The sequence below is a fragment of the Musa acuminata genome, chromosome BXJ2-10 (genome assembly GCF_036884655.1).
Source record: "Musa acuminata AAA Group cultivar baxijiao chromosome BXJ2-10, Cavendish_Baxijiao_AAA, whole genome shotgun sequence".
NCBI lineage: Eukaryota > Viridiplantae > Streptophyta > Magnoliopsida > Zingiberales > Musaceae > Musa > Musa acuminata.
Genome location: NC_088347.1, coordinates 31,299,230 through 31,317,059, shown reverse-complemented (window position 1 = coordinate 31,317,059; position 17,830 = coordinate 31,299,230). Strand labels below are relative to the sequence as shown.

General features: G+C 42.7%; 4 protein-coding genes across 4 annotated transcripts; 2 read left to right on the top strand and 2 right to left on the bottom strand.

Annotated features, from left to right (window-relative positions):
• Window positions 1-1,809: 1,809 nt before the first annotated feature.
• On the top strand, window positions 1,810-5,305 carry LOC135625148 (histone H2A variant 1-like). Its single transcript, XM_065129519.1, has 2 exons — window positions 1,810-2,142; window positions 4,825-5,305. Exons 1-2 carry the CDS (start codon window positions 2,029-2,031, stop codon window positions 5,119-5,121), a joined length of 411 nt encoding a protein of 136 aa, XP_064985591.1. The 5' UTR covers window positions 1,810-2,028; the 3' UTR covers window positions 5,122-5,305.
• LOC135625147 (UDP-glycosyltransferase 73C5-like) lies at window positions 4,037-8,537 on the bottom strand. Its single transcript, XM_065129518.1, has 2 exons — window positions 6,933-8,537; window positions 4,037-4,290 (listed from the first exon to the last, which is right to left on the bottom strand). The coding sequence occupies exon 1, from the start codon at window positions 8,500-8,502 to the stop codon at window positions 6,952-6,954; it is 1,551 nt and encodes a 516-aa protein (XP_064985590.1). The 5' UTR covers window positions 8,503-8,537; the 3' UTR covers window positions 4,037-4,290; window positions 6,933-6,951.
• A 1,160-nt stretch (window positions 8,538-9,697) lies between these two features.
• LOC135625479 (UDP-glycosyltransferase 73C11-like) lies at window positions 9,698-11,704 on the bottom strand. The gene has a single exon (XM_065130349.1). It carries the CDS (start codon window positions 11,302-11,304, stop codon window positions 9,835-9,837), a length of 1,470 nt encoding a protein of 489 aa, XP_064986421.1. The 5' UTR covers window positions 11,305-11,704; the 3' UTR covers window positions 9,698-9,834.
• A 1,605-nt stretch (window positions 11,705-13,309) lies between these two features.
• LOC135625146 (root phototropism protein 3-like) lies at window positions 13,310-16,807 on the top strand. The gene is made up of 2 exons (XM_065129517.1): window positions 13,310-14,177; window positions 16,173-16,807. Exons 1-2 carry the CDS (start codon window positions 13,398-13,400, stop codon window positions 16,680-16,682), a joined length of 1,290 nt encoding a protein of 429 aa, XP_064985589.1. The 5' UTR covers window positions 13,310-13,397; the 3' UTR covers window positions 16,683-16,807.
• The last annotated feature ends 1,023 nt before the right edge of the window (window positions 16,808-17,830 follow it).

Below are 17,830 nucleotides of genomic sequence, written 5' to 3'. Positions count from 1 at the left end.
AATAATCTTGAGATAGAATTAGCCATAACCTCCATTCGATAGTGTTCGGAGTTGTCTGTGACAAATTTTTTATTGGTTATGAAGTGTTTGTTGAAATCATTGCTTGTAGATCTCGAATGAAATATTTTTTTAATTTATTTTCTCTTTTGTAAATCCTAAAAAACTATAAAAGATTTCGAGAAACTAACTTTTACAAACGGATATACAATAGTGTCGCATTGTTTAGATAAAACCAACTAAATGCATGACATATAATTATTATAACGAATGATTTTTTATTTCTATTTAATAATATGAAAAATACGGCGAACAAGATTAACACCATTTGGACACAATAAGTTATTCAAAGAAAATGGATGCATAATGCTAATATCAGCTTGAAACAACTTAATCGGAGGTACATGACCTTTGTATTACCTTTTCTTTTTGCCGAAGCCCATGAATGTAGTAGTCCAGTTCTATATGCTTATCTGGATCAAGTGGTCTCTGCCACTTTTGTTGCTCACGACTGCATCCTCTGAGTTCTTCAGTTCTTTATCGATTGAAATCGGTTGTCGAAATCACAGTCTAATCAATCGAACTAAGCCAAAATGGTATAACGATGCATCCCATCCGATTCAGTCCGAGATTTCTTATCCTTCCGAATATTAGAAGTAAATAGAAAGCATTTGGGTCTTTTGTTGCATCGTTGATCGTAGAGTCGATACGGTTTGGTTCAGTCTTAATAGTGTAAGCTCGTATAAGAAACCCACGTTGGGTGGGAAACGAGTTCGGTTGGTACGATTTCGAGACATTGCTTATTTGCTAGAGGTGAGTTTTGGTATTGTCCCTAAGTGTGCTTTAGACTTGTCAAGATCCCTGCATAAGCGGTCAGCATCGGGGAAAGTTTTCGACACGATCCCTCCGATGATAAAATTAGTTGAGAGGTAAAAAATTATAGATGTACTTGCCCCTTTAAGCCTTGGGGCTGGCTTTTATACCTAAGCAATCTTTTATACCTAAGCAATTAATGGAGTGCGATCGACGACTGATTCCCGAGAGCTCATATATCATTTAAGAGCTCATTTATGTCAAGGGCTGATGAACACGTCTCTCTAAGAGCGACGTCAACGAAGGACAACTATAATAGTATTGTTTATTAAGGTTGGAACTTGTTTGGGATAAATAGAAGATAATCGCTTGTACCAAACATAGGGGAACTAGGCTACGTCGCTTGGGATTAATACTCTCTTTGTTCATGCGTACCAGCCTTCTCGAAATAATGATTGGTGAGGGTGATAGGTTGCTTATAAAAAGGGAAAAGTGAGAGATGAATCTTGCTTGCTGCCGGAGGTTAATGCACCTTACAGATAGTTCGTGTGGCCCTTCCAAAGATCGAGGTGGCAGGGGACAAAGGATTGTGCTACTGATGACTATAAGGGAAGGGTGCGAGTTGTTAAATGCATGCTATCATCTAAGTGATAATCCACGATTAGATGAGATAGTAATACTTTCATCATTGCTTTTCAATCGATTTTGTTAAAAGACCATCAATTAGTTGACTTGTTTGAATTTTGAATGACTCGTATTAACTAATAGTTATTGATATATATTTTTAAAATATTATTTCGTATATAAATTGTATTTACATATTTTAAATTATTTATTAATTAAAATATATTATCTGACCAGCTGATGCCACATAGACAAAATAATTAAAATATTTATTAAAAAATATATTATCTGTAAATAAAATATGGGAAGGGATCCTAAAATGAAGGGGTGGCGTTACCACGTAGACTCGGTGCGAACGATCGTTGGATAACATCGCGGTCGTCTCACACCACCGTCGGATGTTTGGGTGGGGCGGTCAGCCGTAGGCGTGGCTATTTTGGCATTCCGCCTCTCTCTCTCTCTCTCTCTCTCTCGCCGGCCGCTGCCTTCGCTTCGCTTCCACCGTGATATACCATAGACACCCACCCCCACTCCTCTCTATCTCCTCCATCCTCCTCCTCGACCTCCCCTTCGAGCGATTTCTCGCCCGGCAAAATGTCTGGAAAAGGCGCTAAGGGCCTCATCACGGCTAGGACTTCGGTCCCCAACTCGAACAAGGACAAGGACAAGAAGAAGGCCATCTCCCGCTCTCATCGTGCTGGTCTCCAGGTGTGCTCCCCATCCTTTCCCGTTTCTTGTTTGAATTCCAAAGCAGCCGTTTGTTTGGTTGCTATTGGATTGCCTATGGATCTTGTTCGATGTTTTGCGACTGTCCTAAACACCATCGATAGGAGGAAGTAATCTCGATAATTGGATTCTGGTCTGGTGAAAAAAATTGGGGTGTGATCCCACCGTGATCTCCTCAACGTGTTACGAGGAACATTTCGGAAAATTCTATGCAGATGGATTTTTTTTTATGTGAAAGAGCGATGGTCGTCTGAGAAAGGTGTTCTTGGCTCCTAGATTTGGATCTCGGAGCTGCTTTCGCCTTCTGTATAGAGCGATACGTGGGTCATGCAACATTAATAGGATTTGGAGGGTTATTTTGTGCAAATTAGACGGCATGGATGTCTCTGCTCTGTCATTGTTCTTTATATAATTTAAGACATTTTCGTAAATGCATTCAAATTTGAAAGGAAATAAAGATAAGAGCATACAAGGACTTTGGCACATATCGAAAGCACATGCGGAACAATGGAACGTACATGTGTCCATATGAAATAATGCAATACAATATAAACTTTACATAATAGGTTTCAAGAATACAAATAGTTTAAGGACAAGAGAATATCATAATTCAAATCAATAATATAAAGCTCATTTGAAGAAATAATGTTAGATGAAATCAATTTCCATAGGGAATAAAACGAGAATATGCGAAATCGACCAAAACTCGATTTCTCATAGAATTTGAGAGGTGCATTGAATAAATAATTCAAACTATCGATTATGCCCTAATTCACTCAAGAAAGGTATCATTGGAAAGATATTTCAATCTACTTTCAGATAAAACAAGTTTCATACGAATCAAAGTTTCCGACGGAGAGTTATAAATAATTTGGAAACCAAAGGTCCAAGAACAAAATCTTTATTTTGCAGAATTCCTAGGATTGGTTTCAAGGGCAAGTGTTTGGATTCCAAATATTTCATTCCAGGTATCAAAAGAAAGATCTGAGAGTCTATTTTCCAACAAAGTAAGTTTTGCATAAATCACAATTTTCAACAGGGACCTATAAGCATTTTAGTATCAAAAGGTCAGAAGTTACGGTCCCTGTTTTGCAAAATCCATATGGTCATTCTGTTTTAGTAGGCAGCAGGATCGTGTGACGAATCAAAGCAAAAGCATCAAAACAGATGACAATTTGGTACATCTTGCTGTTGGTTCAGAGTCTCAACTTGTGCTTTCATATAGAAATTTTAGTCGATTTATTTATGAAAAGACAGACGGTGTTTCTGTCGCTTTTTAGTAATATAACTTCCAATATTATACCAAAAAATGCATTGGTCTTTCCAGCAAGATTCCCTCCCTTCCCTGCCTCATTTTACTGAGAAATAGGCATCAATACTGCATTATCGTTATGTCACAAGATCAGGGTTACAATAGTTGCTTTTTTGTCTTTTGGATAATACTGCATGCATGTAGGTGCGAGTTCATTCTGTAGCACTTGTTATTAATCTGCCTGGCACACTGCTGTAGTCCTTGATTGTAATCAACAGAGTAACATGCTAGTATGCACCAGATGTTTTTTTGCTCAAAAGAAAAGTTGGACCAGATGCAAGATTTTGGATGACCTCAGACCTTAACAATAACTCTGCTGTTCTAGTAGAGACCAGAAGTTGCTTCTTTGTTTATTTTTGGATCTGGCTCATACACTATTTCTTGGTCTAGCCAACGTATTTATTTCTTCTTCCACCAAGATTTTCCATGATTTACAAAATCACTCTTCTCATGCAAGCTGTTACTTCAGAATTCCTACAAGCCTGTTTTCTTCTTGATTTAGTTTCCTGCAAAGAAAACCTTCTGATCTGAAAATATTGTACTCCTTTCGATATCAGGCCCAAATATTCAATACCAAAATTGTCTTTATTTATTAATTACTCATTATGATGAAGAATGTAACATAACTCGTATAGGACGAGGCTGCCCACTTGTGCCCCCATCCTCGAAAACAATGAATGTTAAGGCCTTTTAAAGGTGAAAACGATTAATCCATCCCACGCAGGAGCAAATTGAAGTGTGGTAAACATACCTGTGTGTGTACGTTTAGCATTCACCAGACATCCTTCATCCTGTCGTAGTTGCATCCTAATTTCGTGCTGCAAGAAAAGAATGTAAAGGTGTATTTCGAAACCTCTTTGGTTCTACAGAATAAAACTGACGGAATCAGAAACATGCAAGTAACATAAATTTTCTCCGATGAATTGGAAATGACGAACACAAAAGTCTGTGTTTTTGACAAAATGATATTGAATATAACTCATGTATCGTGACATAACAGCTGTTCCACGGCAAAGTTCTTAATTCCAAGTCATAAACTGACAAGCCTTGACATCATAAATTAGCAATGAACCCATAATATTGGCTTCACAGAAAAGTAAGTTATGTGGAATCAGTTTACATTTTATTATTGTTGTACTGATATCTAGAAGAATAATGTGGATTGACTTCAAAACTAAATGATTTGTGTAAACAAATATTTATTGTGGTAGTTAGATGCTTGATTTTTTGTTTGACTATGGTGGAATGACCTATTTCTATTAAATGATCCAAACAAGGATGATTGTTATGGACATCGCACTCAGGTCTTGTGTCCCGTATAACCAAGCTTCTGGTAAACTATATATTTGCAGTTTCCAGTTGGACGTGTACACCGTTTGCTGAAGTCTCGAGTTGCAGCACACGGAAGAGTGGGGGCGACAGCTGCTGTTTACCTTGCCGCCATTTTAGAGTATCTAACTGCAGAGGTGTTAGAACTGGCTGGTAATGCTAGCAAGGATCTAAAAGTGAAGCGCATTACTCCGAGGCATTTGCAGCTCGCAATCAGGGGGGATGAAGAGCTGGATACCCTCATCAAGGGAACAATTGCCGGAGGAGGCGTGATACCTCACATCCACAAGTCTCTTATTAACAAATCCTCCAAGGATTAAGCCAAACTGTCAGTTTTTTCCTACTTCTTCAAGCTTCATTTCAGGTACATGCTATAGATTGACAATCATGGCATCATGATAAAGGTTTTGGCAAGTTCATTAGTTATTTTGGTGTAATTATGCTGATGATTATGACTAAACCCTTGCTTATGATTTATAGAGATTTTTCAGTTCTGTTTTTGGATGACTAAAATGTTCGTGGCACCTGTGACCAGCATATCCTAATCACTTTGCCAGAGTCTTTTCGCTGGTTACAATGTACTACTTTTGGAAATCTAGGATGACTGCTTATCTGATCTGATGAGGTAAATAAGCTTGCACATGTAGCTAAATTCTTGGATCAAATATATATTTTCAGTATTATGGGTCCGAACAGCAAGTTATGTATTTGCTGACTGATTTCTCTGTGTGGGCTCATCCATATAAAGCTGCTAGGCTGCACATAATGCTCGTCACTCTACGTTCGGCAAATTCATGCATGCTGTGGTTGAATTACTTGTGAATTAATGAAGCAATATAGTTGCAGCCGGCATCCATACAGTTAGCAACATACTCTTTGTCGGAGCAGTTTGTGGTTAGACAGGATATCGATCGACCACACTAATTCTTTTTCTGATTTTTTCCCCCTCAAAAAGTTAAAAACCATAATCGAGACATAGGCAACAAAAACTATTTGAGATGGTATAATCTCATGGGCCATCAAAACTATTAAAGATTTATCCTAAGTCGAAATAAATTTTTATTTTTTATATTTTTTTTATTTTCTAAGTTTGATGACAATGAGGATACAAATTATAGTAGTTTATTCAATGCAAGGAGTGTAAATATTTTAGATACTTAAAAAATAAAAATATAAGTAAAGAGCAAGTAATAACTAGCTTGATATATGAAGTATAGTCTTTGAGGTGAGTGAAGTCAAGTAATATTTGTTTTCTTAACTTTTAAAAGAATAAGCGAAATCAAATACTTCAATTCTCTTATTTGTTCAGTCTTACATATGTTTAAAGACCCTTTGAAGAGACTCAATAAAAGATAATGATTGTTAAATCTTCACCAATGATAATTGATTCTATTAGAAGTAGATCATTCATTTTATTTTTCAATATAATAGTAATAAAAAATAAAAACAATGCGAACATACTTAGAGGCGACAACTAAGTAGAAGAAAATTCGATCGATCAATTTTATGGATAAAAGACCTAAAAAAAAACATTAAAGTCTACAAGATAATGCTCGTTAAAGCTCCGACAAATATCCACTTAGTTTAAGTGACGCAAGACGTTTAAGAAATTGGCGCACAATAAGGAAGATATTTTTCTTCATTTGAGAGATCCGTATAAACGAACAAAGATCAACATAATCGACCTACCTCATGTCAAAGTCACTAGAGTTATTGATGAGCTGAAGCAGTATTGGTTGAGCTAAGTTCGACTACTTAACATAGCGACAAAGAACAATTGGGAGCTAAGAGATATGTTAGAATTGGAGCAAATGATTAATGATTCAGCAAAAGCTTCAACGAGAACATAAAAAAAATAAGTGAAGTGAATGTCACAAACAAATATGTACATGGATTGTTTGATGTAATATTTGTGTATGTTAATAATTTTTTATTTTGTTCATACTTTCCACAACATATAGAAAACTTACCATTGACTTTGTAGTATCATGTTTTAGTTAACTTTTATAACCATTTTAGTCCCGTAAATACAAGTTGTGCAATCATCCAAGCAACCGTTTTACAATTCTATTAACACGTCTACTAAGGTCAAACCACCTAATCAAAGGATGCCAATTCAATGACCATATACCTTCATGCGTGTTGCATACTTAGACAGTTGCATTGGCCGAGAAGTGCTCGATCAAGCGTGTGACATTCGAATGAGATGAACCCCGCCCTTCTTTCATGGCGGCGTTAGCCTTCTCTCCCAGTCGCTCGGCCCTCTGCCTCCTTTCTTCGCCTTCCTTCCCTTCATCCATTAGACTCCTCACAGACCTCTCCACATCGTTCCTCGAGACCAATGTTTCACTCCTCTGCATTCCTATGAAATTTGGTTCTTTTACCCCAACAGGCACTCCAATCTTCAACACATCCACGATCATTCTTTCGTTCAGGAATTGGTCGGTGAAGTGTGGCCATGTGATCATGGGTATGCCTGCCGAGATGGCCTCCAAGGTGGAGTTCCAGCCGCAGTGCGTCAAGAATCCTCCGATCGCTGGGTGGGATAGGATCATGAGTTGCGGTGCCCACCCCTTGATTATGAGCGCCCTGGAACCGACCCTCTCTTCAAATCCTCCGGCCAGCCATGGCTCGATCTTCTCTGCAGACTCTTCGCTGTACCTCATCACCCAAATAAACGGGTGATCAGATGCCTCCAGCCCCAATCCAATGTCCATCAGTTGGGAAGGCTCTGTTCGTGTGAGGCTTCCAAAACCCACATAAAGAACCGACCTCGGCTTCATGGTGCCCAGCCAACTCAGGCAGTGATCAACGTCGATTGATGCCTTTCTTCCCCTTATAGCCATGTCAGCGACGCTCCTGCTGCGGAGGAACAATGGCCCCGTGGTCCATACTTTCTTCCCCATGGCCTCCTGGTATCCCTCGATGTATGCATGTTCTAAGTCTTGAAAGCTGTTCACCACTATGCCATCCGCTGCGAACTCAGCTTCTCGCACGTCTTTTGCTATGTTTTCGAAGATTGGTCCGGGAAAGAACTCTGACGCTTGAGCCCGAGTCACCTCGATCTTCTCCCTCAAGCCTGGCACCGTGAAAGGCTGGTGCTCGTCGGCGATCCTCTCATAGACCTTGTAGCGCCAGATATTGAAGGTGCACAAGAGGGTGAAGCAGGGCATACTGAAGAACGTGACGCGCGGAATTCGAAGATTACGAGCGACCTTCAGCGTCCAAGGGTGACAAAAGTCGGAAATGATCACGCTCGGGTACGGCTGCTGCTGACCCTGCAGATACAGTTCAAGCGGCTGTTGAAGAAGATAAGTCGCCCTGTAGAAATTTATGTAGAGCTCTGCCCTTGGCAAGTCATCGATGTTCTCCCATCCCTCCGCTAAGCCTTCTTCTGCGCCGGGGAACGGGAGCTCAACGAACCGGATGGGAAGGCCGGAGTCCCGAGCCCGGTGACTGGTGTCCTTGATGCGTGCTGCGTTGCAAGGCGTCGTGATGAAGCTGACGAGCACACCACGGTCAGCGAGGAGCAGCGCCAGATCAGTCATGGGAATCATGTGGCCTTGTGTCATCAGCGGAACCAGAACAAAATGAGGCATCCCTTCACGGTGACCATCCATGATCGATGATTCGGTTCCCCTTCCTTGAGGTGATAAGGTTTTTCCTGATGCTTGCTTGGTGGATTGGAAGGGAGAAGACATCAGCCACTGGCAACTCACCGTACGTTTTCTACACACATATTTTTGTCGATTCCGTGGACTTTTGCGCATTGCGCAGGTTGGACTGCATCCAGTCTCGTGTCTGTTCTTCGTCCTCTTCCACAGCAACTGCAAAATGAAGCGTCAACCGTCGTCAGCATGCTTTGCCGCTCTTACACGTGACAACGAAGTTGCGAGCAGCCGTCGAATCAGTCATCCATGTTGTGACGGCTGCTTCACCGCACCTAGCATTACATTGACTTCTGAATCATATGAACATGATTTCTCATTTGAAACACACAGGCTCGGTGGGCGCAGGACTGTGCGGGCGGCCGCCGAGCACGTGCAGTCAGCTGAGAGATGTATATGCCTCAGTTATAATATTTTATATAGGTTTATAATGTTCTTTGAGAGATGTCAAAAATATTATAATTCTATTAAAAAATACATAACATTAAAATTTTTTAAAGAGTATATACCTAGAATCATAAAGTGATATGGAAAAGTTTTCTCCAATAACATGATGGTGGAACCTGAAATAATTAAGGGAAAGGATGTTTCCAATCATCAGATGTTTTTTTAACCTATTCTATGTATAGAAGATGACTAATTATGTATTATCTTCTATAATTATCTTTAGCATCCCGATCTTTATATTTTAAAAGTTATATCGAGATCTCTATATTTATTAAAAATAAAATATTTAATTATATTTCTCTTCACATCGTCTATTTTACTAATAGAAATACAGTAAGTTATTGTCACGTACAAAAAAAGTGACGTTAAAATAGGGTTAAAAAGATAATTTTATAGTGCTATTCTCATCGATATTAATTTCTTCTATGTGAAAGCGTTTTCCTTCTTTTGCTTCAACGGATGAGAAGGAGACAAGATCACAAGTGAGAGAAAAAGATCATTTCTAATATCATTTCTCAATAAAACCTCATAAGATTAAAGGAAAAAAGGTTAAGCAATTGAACAATACTGCATCACTTCATTTCCTAATGAAACCCTCTTTCTATCCTGATTTTTAACCTATAAAATTATCATTTTAATCTTATTTTAATATTTTTTATATATAACAACACGTGTGATATTTAAATGGTTATATTTTTACATATAACAACATATGTGAAGAAATATAAGATTAAATATTTCACTTTCATAATTATAGAAATTTTAATATAATTTTTGAAAATATAAAAACTGAAATATTAAAGATAACTAATTAAAATGGATAATGTATAATTAGTCAAACATAATGACGAGAACCCCTTAGGGTATACATGTGTATATATGCAAATATAAAATATGGCCGGCTCGGCGCACACGTAATTAAGCACTGGTTGAGAAACATTCGATGAGGCGTGTGATGTTAGAATAAGATGAACCAGCTTGTTTCATGGCCGCCTCAGCCTTCTCCCCCAACTCCTTGGCCCTCTTTCTCCTTTCCTCGCCATTCCTACCTTCATCCATTAAACTCCTCACACATCTCTCGATATCATCCCTCTGCACCGGCAATCGACTCTGCTGATCAAATGTTCGGAAGGATGGTCGCTTGACCCCAACAGACACTCCAACCTTCAAGACATCAACCACCATCCTTTCGTTGAGGAATTGGTCCGCAAAGTGAGGCCACGTTATCATGGGCACGCCTGCCGTTACCCCCTCCAACGTCGAGTTCCAGCCGCAGTGCGTCATGAAGCCACCGATCGCCGGGTGGGACAGGATCATGGCCTGCGGCGCCCACCCTTTGACTATGAGCGCCCTGGAACTGACCCTCTCTTGGAATCCTCCCGACAGCCATTCCTCCACCCTCTCTTCAGATTCCTCGCTGGCCTTGATCACCCAAACAAATGCGTGGTTAGATGCCTCCAGCCCCAACCCAATCTCCATTGCTTGGGAAGGTTCTAACCGCGCTAGGCTACCGAAACATACATACAGGACAGACCTGGGCTTCATAGTGTCCAACCAACTCAAGCATCGGCTGGCGTCAATCGATGCCTTGTCCCCCCTTAGAGCCAGATCAGTCATGCTCCTGTTGTTGAGGAACAGCGGTCCTACCGTCCATACTTTCTTTCCCATGGCCTTTTGGTAGCCCTCGATGTATGATTTCTCTAAACCTTCAAAGCTGTTCACCACGATGCCGTCTGCTGTGAACTCGGCATCTTCCACATCATTTGACATCTCCCCGAAGAAAGATCTGGGAAAGAATCCTGGTGCTTGAGACTTTGTGACCTCAATCTTCTCCGTCAAGCCGGGCACCACAAAAGGTTCGTCGTCGTCTGCAATCCTATCATAGACTTTGTCGTGCGAGATGTTGAAATGGCATAGGAGGGTGAAGCAGCAAACACTGAAGAAGGTGAGACGCGGAACTCGAAGACGACGAGCAATCTTCCGCGTCCAAGGGTGACAGAAATCAGAAATGATGACACTCGGGCAGGGCTGTTGCGGTTCACTGAGATACTGTTCAAGCGGCTGCTGAAGAAGACGGGTCGCTTCAAAGAAGTTCAGCAACAGTTCTGGTGCAGGCAAGACATCAATGTTCTCGCATCCCTCGGGTAAGCCTGCTTCTTGGCAGGGGAAGTGGAGCTCGACGAATCGGATTGGAAGGCGGGAGTCCTGAGCTCGTCGAACCGTGTCCTTGATGCGTGACGCGTTGAAGGGTGTCGTGATAAAGCTCACCAGCACACCACGTTCAGCAAGGAGCAGCGCCAGATCGACCATGGGGATCGTGTGGCCTTGTGCCATCAGTGGAACCAAAACAAAGTGAGGCTGCCGTTCCCGGTGGCCATCCATGACCATTTGCTTGCTCGCCCTGGATTGATAACTAATGGAACTGTATGTAACAGCTGCTTTCGTGGCTTGCGATGGAGAAGATGATGCTGCCGCTCGCTCGCTCGCAGCTGGCTACCCTCTCCGTATGCTCCTGCCTTACGCCCCTACGTCAAGTTTTATGCTCCAACTTGTGGTGTTCGACATCTCTGAGGCATCCTCCTGCACTGATCTAATTATCAACAAGCTGACTGCATAGTGACCAGTGATTGCTTATCCTCTGCCTTCCACACGTAGCCGACTAATGATCTGAAAAACCAAAAAGAAAAGGAAAAGAAAGAAAACAGAGTTCGTCATGCATCAAGCTTTGGCCATCTTGATTGATTCTTCGTTGCAAAACAGGGACAATGTTGCATAACTCAGATACATTATCACGACTCGTTGAGACAACAACTCGAACTCATCAGATGACATCCCTCTGATATGTAAGCCTGGGAAAAAGACTGCGATAAGAAAAGTTAGAACGAGAGAAAACAAAATGGTACAATATACCATAGGCAAACCAATCAAAATAACTTCATCACTTGTGCTAATATTAATTGTCTACATAACACCTTCAAGCATTCTCCCATATCACATAGAACACAGCCGTCGTCTAATTAACTTTTGGTTCGAAAAAATCAGATGCAGATGGGAATTCGTACAACATATTCAATATCTAACCATATATGGCTCCGATCATGCCACATGAACCTTTTCTCTGTCAACATGAGATATCTTATTTCACCACGAGTACAAGATATACACCACGGTATATCTTACTCTACTAGCCTTTTCCCAAAATCGATAGTTCTGATATATAAATAGAAATGTACTTGCAAATTAGCCGCTTTCCCGAGGCTCATGGATTGTTGATGTCGTGTTGTTGATCTAAAAGAAAACCACTTAGACTGCACTGATTCTGAGCTGACACGAACTCTGCTCTTGCATTTACTGTTGAGTGGATCGAGTGGCAGACATCCCCCTTGTGTGTTGCATGATGAGGCGAGGTGATGATCTTCCACTATTTCACTCGCCATCTTTTCACCCTCTCCTCCACTTGGGCTTCCACAGGTACTTGACGGTGGGGGACTCGAGTTGTGGCCTCTGCACACCTGTTCATTAGCTCCGACTCAGGGTATCAGGATGGGGACTTGCTCCGGTTGGTGGATTTTAACGTTAGCAATTCTTCGCCGATCAGATGGGTAGAAGACTAAGCTGGAAATTGGTACAAGATGTTCCTGCTTGGAGCTATTTGGTAGATTAATCACTGCTCTTTGCCTTCTGGAAGAAAACAAGTATAACAGAAGACGCATCAACGAAAAGTTTCGACTTTGCTTTTGGTAGACGAGAAGGGTGGCTATTACTAATTGACCTTATAGACTATAGGTAATACAAAAGGGAACACTATGCATATTGGTGGTCCTTATTTGTCTTCTTCTATCATCTGTCTCGCCTGCATACAAACCTTTCTGATCTCCGTCTGTTCATGGATATATCCTTCTTTATTCCGTCTTTATCTTCGATTCTCAACAGTCTTGAAGAATCTGTAACCCATGCGTTCTCGCGGTTCATAATCTAATTTGTTCTCGGACGCTGTGCATTATCATATCGATCATGGAATTGGTGTTGCCGAGTGGGCGAATGCTCCTTATATTTTGAACAGAGCAAGCCATCCGTTAGATTCGGTAGCAGCGCGGACGGGAGAAACTCCAACCTGCACTTGTCAGAAAAATATTGAATGTTTCGATATGGAAAACAATTGTAGTACGTGCATCGATGAATAAAACAATATCCTGAATCGAAAGTTTTGTAACATGAAACGACCAGTGCTGAATCATATGGTCTTCTTTGATAAAAAATCCTTTTTTTACCCATCACTGAACGAGGATATCACTTGGGGCAAGAGACGCATCGAAGGTCGCACTCATTTCCACTTTCTACGCTATATATCGTACCTCTCGTGAATCCTGATTCCAAAAGTGTCCCCTGAAAACATCCCATCGTCGGCCTCCACCTCAAATCAAACAAGTAGTGTACCAACACCCACCACCATCATCCTCCTCCAAATCCAACCGGTAACGATGATTTCCGCCTCTCCGCCGTGTCCCTCTCCGAACCGCAGCAGCGGGCCAACACCGCCGCCGCCGCTGCCGCTGCCTGTTCACGAGGATCACCACCACCACCATCCCACCGCGGGCCACCCAAGATGGCTCGACGACCCCTGCATCCAAGAGCTGGACCACTTCTCCAAGACCCTCATCGGCATCGAAGCCAAGGGCGACCGCCCGGAACTTCTCAGCTCTATTCTCTCCCACTATTCCTCCCGCTGGCTTCCGGAGCTTTCCGGCCGCGCTGCCGGCGATCCTTCGCCCGAGAGTCCCACGGCCGCCTGGCTCAAGAAACGATTCTTCATCGAGACCCTGGCATCCATCCTCCCAACCGAGAAGCGCTCTGTCTCCTGCGACGTCTTGCTTACGCTGCTACGCACGGCGAGCATGGTTGGCGCGGCAGCGTCGTGTGTGCGGGAGCTCGAGGCCCGTGCAGCCGCGCAGCTGGATGAGGCATCGCTCGAGGAGCTGATGATACCTGCTTTCAGCCACACTTGTGGTACGCTTCTGGACGTTGGCCTGGTGCTGAGGCTGGTTCGAAGGTTCGCTGGGAATAATGATGACGGCGGTGCGGCGGTGAGGAGCGGCGCAGCTCTCGCGAGGGTGGCGAAGCTGGTGGACTCATACCTGGCGGAGGCGGCGCTCGACGCCGGGCTCACCGTGGCCGAGTTTGAGGAGCTCGCAAACTCGTTGCCAGCACACGCGCGAGCCATGGACGATGGCCTCTATCGCGCCGTCGACACATTTATTAAAGTAAGTGGCACTCCTGCAACTTCACTTTTTCTCCTCCAACCAAATTAGGCGATTCTTTTCTTCCATTTTTTTCTTGATCTCACCAACCTAATGGTAAAAAATGCCCTTCTTCTAAATATGTGTGCTCCTCCAAGATTAGTGGAGCTTCTTGTACCTGTTGATGTCAGTCAAATTAGAATATGTATACACATATATAGTGAAAACCCAACACCAATTAATTGTCAGCAACAGCCGCTTCGTACATCTCTCCGTGTGAATGTACGTACGAGAGATCGAGAGAGAGAGAGAGAGGTGGCTCTTATAACTCTTAGCATCTTATCATTCTGGGGGTTCATGTGGAGTCAAGAATCAAGAGTTCGACCCGGAAAAGATAGGGTGGAGTCACTATGTGCTGTTTTAGACTGGTTTACTAGTCCGAAACTAATCGTTCCCTGGCATGCATATGGTGTCATCCCTGTCGTCGATAGCTTGCCTCAGCGCTCACGCATGCAGTGAGCTTTCTTCTCTTTAGCTTTTGGCCACAGCAGCCCACCAGTGCATGTGATGTCTTTCAGCATTGCACAGTTTTCAATTGGCGCTGCTTGCCTGTGCAAATCGGCTGTCTGTTTCAGATATGAGGGGACGTGTTGGACCTGCCAGGTTTTAGAGAGAGAGAGAGAGAGAGAGAGAGAGAGGTATTAGGCTTACTCTTTTTAGCCGGTGTGTTGTGTGATTAATTTGGTGGTTCTTGTCTTGTGCCTTCTTACATGCTATCGTCTGGATGCTCGATGACAACTTTATAATTTTCCATGCTATCGATATCTAGCGAGGGGAGAGGAGGTTGAGCTACTAGGGCAGAGATGTATGTGGACAGAGAGAGGTCCAGAAGAATGAATGTAGTGGTAACAATTAACTTCGCCGGAAAATGACGACGGAGAGGCAGGCATGCAAACAACGTTGGGTTTGCAGCAGCAAGGGGCATCCGAGGCCTTCCTAGTCTCAACCATCCTTTTCTTTACATTCCCAGCCACCAGCCTGTGCTGAACTGGGACAAGCGAAGCCAGCAGGGATTTCATCTTCAAGCTGATCACTTGACTTCAAGCTGGTTTCGTGAAGGCCACCGGCCTCCACAAGGGGTTGTCGTGTTTGCCAATGTACTCGGTCCCCGCTTTGTGCCCCTCTCTGTACGTTGTCCTGTTTAAGCTCTCAACTGACTCCTGATATATGCCTAAATAGCACAAAAGGCACTTCAGGAATGGGCCCTCGTCATCTATTTACTTTACATGGAGATTACGTACCATGAAGATGACAAGCTCGGTCGGGCATCGCCTCTGCTTGCTGTCGTTTGTACGCCTCGAAGCGATACCCCTGTGGTCCTTCTGTTTCCATACCTTTTAACTGTGCGACGGCCTCGGGAATCCGTGTCTCCACCTTCCTGCCCGTTGCGATAAGATGCATGAACCCACCTTCCTTTAAGATCGCCACCGGATCTTTACTGTGATACTACTCGTGAGCATATCGGGGTAGAAGGTCACGGGGGAACAAAGAGCTTGCTTTGGAGTTCCCATGGCTTTCCACTGGGTTCCATTAGTCATATTTCCTTTCAGTAGCTTCTAGGTTTCTTAGGAGGAATGGACGGGAGTATAAATGATACAGAACGGAAAGATCATGAAAACATCTTGTGCTTGATTAGTTGCTGTGACCAAAGATCATAATTATGCCTTTACTTCTTTTCACTGACATGCTTCATCGTTACTCTGATTCCGTTGATGTTTATAGCTCGCTTATCACATTCGAGATATATATATGCATTGGCTTTCCCTTTTCTTTTCTTATTGCTGCATCATTTTTCTTCACGACATTTTAATCCCAAATCAAGTCAAGTGTGTAGAAAAGTTTCAATCTTAGCGTCATATTTTTTGGGCTAAAAAATATGTGAGGAAACATTTTCGGGTGGTCTGCGACTGCGAGTGAAACACCGGCAACACCTGACCAATGGTCGCTGTATATATCCAGGCCCATCCAAGCACCAGCAAGCAAGAGAGGAAGACGCTGTGCAGTCTCATCGACGCTCGCAAACTATCGGCGGAGGCCTCCCTCCATGCAGCACAGAACGAGCGCCTCCCCGTCCGATCGGCGATTCAAGTCCTCTTCTCCGAGCACACCAAGCTGCATCGGTTGACGGAGCACTGGAGCGGGTCTTTCGGTGGACCCAGGAGCCCCAACCCGGAGGCGGCGGCAGCTCGGTGCCCGTCGAAGAGGGAGGTCTTGGCCCACCAGCAGGAGATTCGTGGCCTGAGGGATGACGTTGCTAGGCTCCGAGTGCACTGCCAGGGCTTGCAAGCTCAAATAGATAAGCTCGCTTCTTCCGAGAAGAAGAAGAGGGGGTTCTTCCGGTGGAGTTCTTTTTTGTTGTTCAGGACTACCGACGATGACGCGGCGGAAGACTCCCGATGGGGAGCAGGGCGGCCGATGCCCGAGCGGTCGGTGCCGCAGGCCAACAAGTGGCGCAACTCCTTGTCTTGAAAATGGCATAAGGTTTGAGCGCATGCTTCGACGTCTCTTGCGATCTCCCATCCCATGTCTCCTTCATAGTTTGTTCTGGACTCGGCCCTCGTGAACGAGAGAATTTATGTGAATTAACACACTTATGTTTTAATTTGAACGTGTCACACACACACACACACACACAGAGTTATGATTCATTAAGAAATCAAGAAGTACAGTCTTAATTATTTCGGATAATAGGCATTGTATTGTATCGTATCTTAGAGATAGAATTTTCGTTAAGTTATCTGCATCATAGCGTGGAAGTTATCAATCCTGACGATAGTTGCCTAATTATGTTTTGTTCAAGCTTTACTCAGACATGTGTCTCTACTATAATAATTTCAAGATAAATAATCACAGTGGATTCTGAAAACCTTCTACTTGTTAACAATCGCCAAGGGTGACTCATGCGAGGAAAACATTATTTTGTTATATTTATTGATGATTTTTAAAATTTACTTCTGTCTATTTATTAAGAAGAAATTAAAAATAAAACCAATAAAAAGATTAAAAGAATACGATCTGATAGAAAGCGGAGAGAGATTTTATTTTAATTATGCCTCCGATCATAATTTTTTTACTAATTGTACTTTAGTTGGAAGCTTATCAAATCAGCTATTAGAGGAGATCGAAACAACCAGAATGTTTCCCAAGCCCACTCCTGCCACGACAGAAATAAAACTCTATTGAACTCTTGAACCCTCGTACCTTTTTCATTGGATACAAACAATCTTTGTAAGAACCATCCAAACAAAAATTAGATAACCAAACGAACAAATTATTAGTCCGCCTCCAAACAAATCGTAACACAAGCTCGATCAGTGGAACATGTCATCCCTAGTCGAGCTGTTTGATCAACCTTCCAAATCCCACGTTATTCCAAAAAGAACTTCTTCCCAATTCCAACAAGATTAAAAAAAAAATCAAATAAAATAATGTTAGCTAAATTCTGCCACCTCTCTGAGTTGACAACCAAAATTGTGCTCCATCAATTTCAGCACGATGCCTGGCAATCTACCAATAGTTTTCCTAGATTAGCTACCATCAAAGCTTTCCATTCTTAGAACATGGCAAGTTGACCTTCTGTGTTCGCTGGCATATGAATTAAATTACAGTCCCACAAC

Bases quoted from the DNA above. Each gene is read 5' to 3' on its own strand.
- LOC135625148 (XM_065129519.1), top strand. From the start codon at position 2,029: ATGTCTGGAAAAGGCGCTAAGGGCCTCATCACGGCTAGGACTTCGGTC. The intron at 2,143-4,824 runs GTGTGCTCCCCA...ATATATTTGCAG, and splicing joins CTCATCGTGCTGGTCTCCAG to TTTCCAGTTGGACGTGTACA.
- LOC135625147 (XM_065129518.1), bottom strand. From the start codon at position 8,502: ATGTCTTCTCCCTTCCAATCCACCAAGCAAGCATCAGGAAAAACCTTA.
- LOC135625479 (XM_065130349.1), bottom strand. From the start codon at position 11,304: ATGGTCATGGATGGCCACCGGGAACGGCAGCCTCACTTTGTTTTGGTT.
- LOC135625146 (XM_065129517.1), top strand. From the start codon at position 13,398: ATGATTTCCGCCTCTCCGCCGTGTCCCTCTCCGAACCGCAGCAGCGGG. The intron at 14,178-16,172 runs GTAAGTGGCACT...GTATATATCCAG, and splicing joins CCGTCGACACATTTATTAAA to GCCCATCCAAGCACCAGCAA.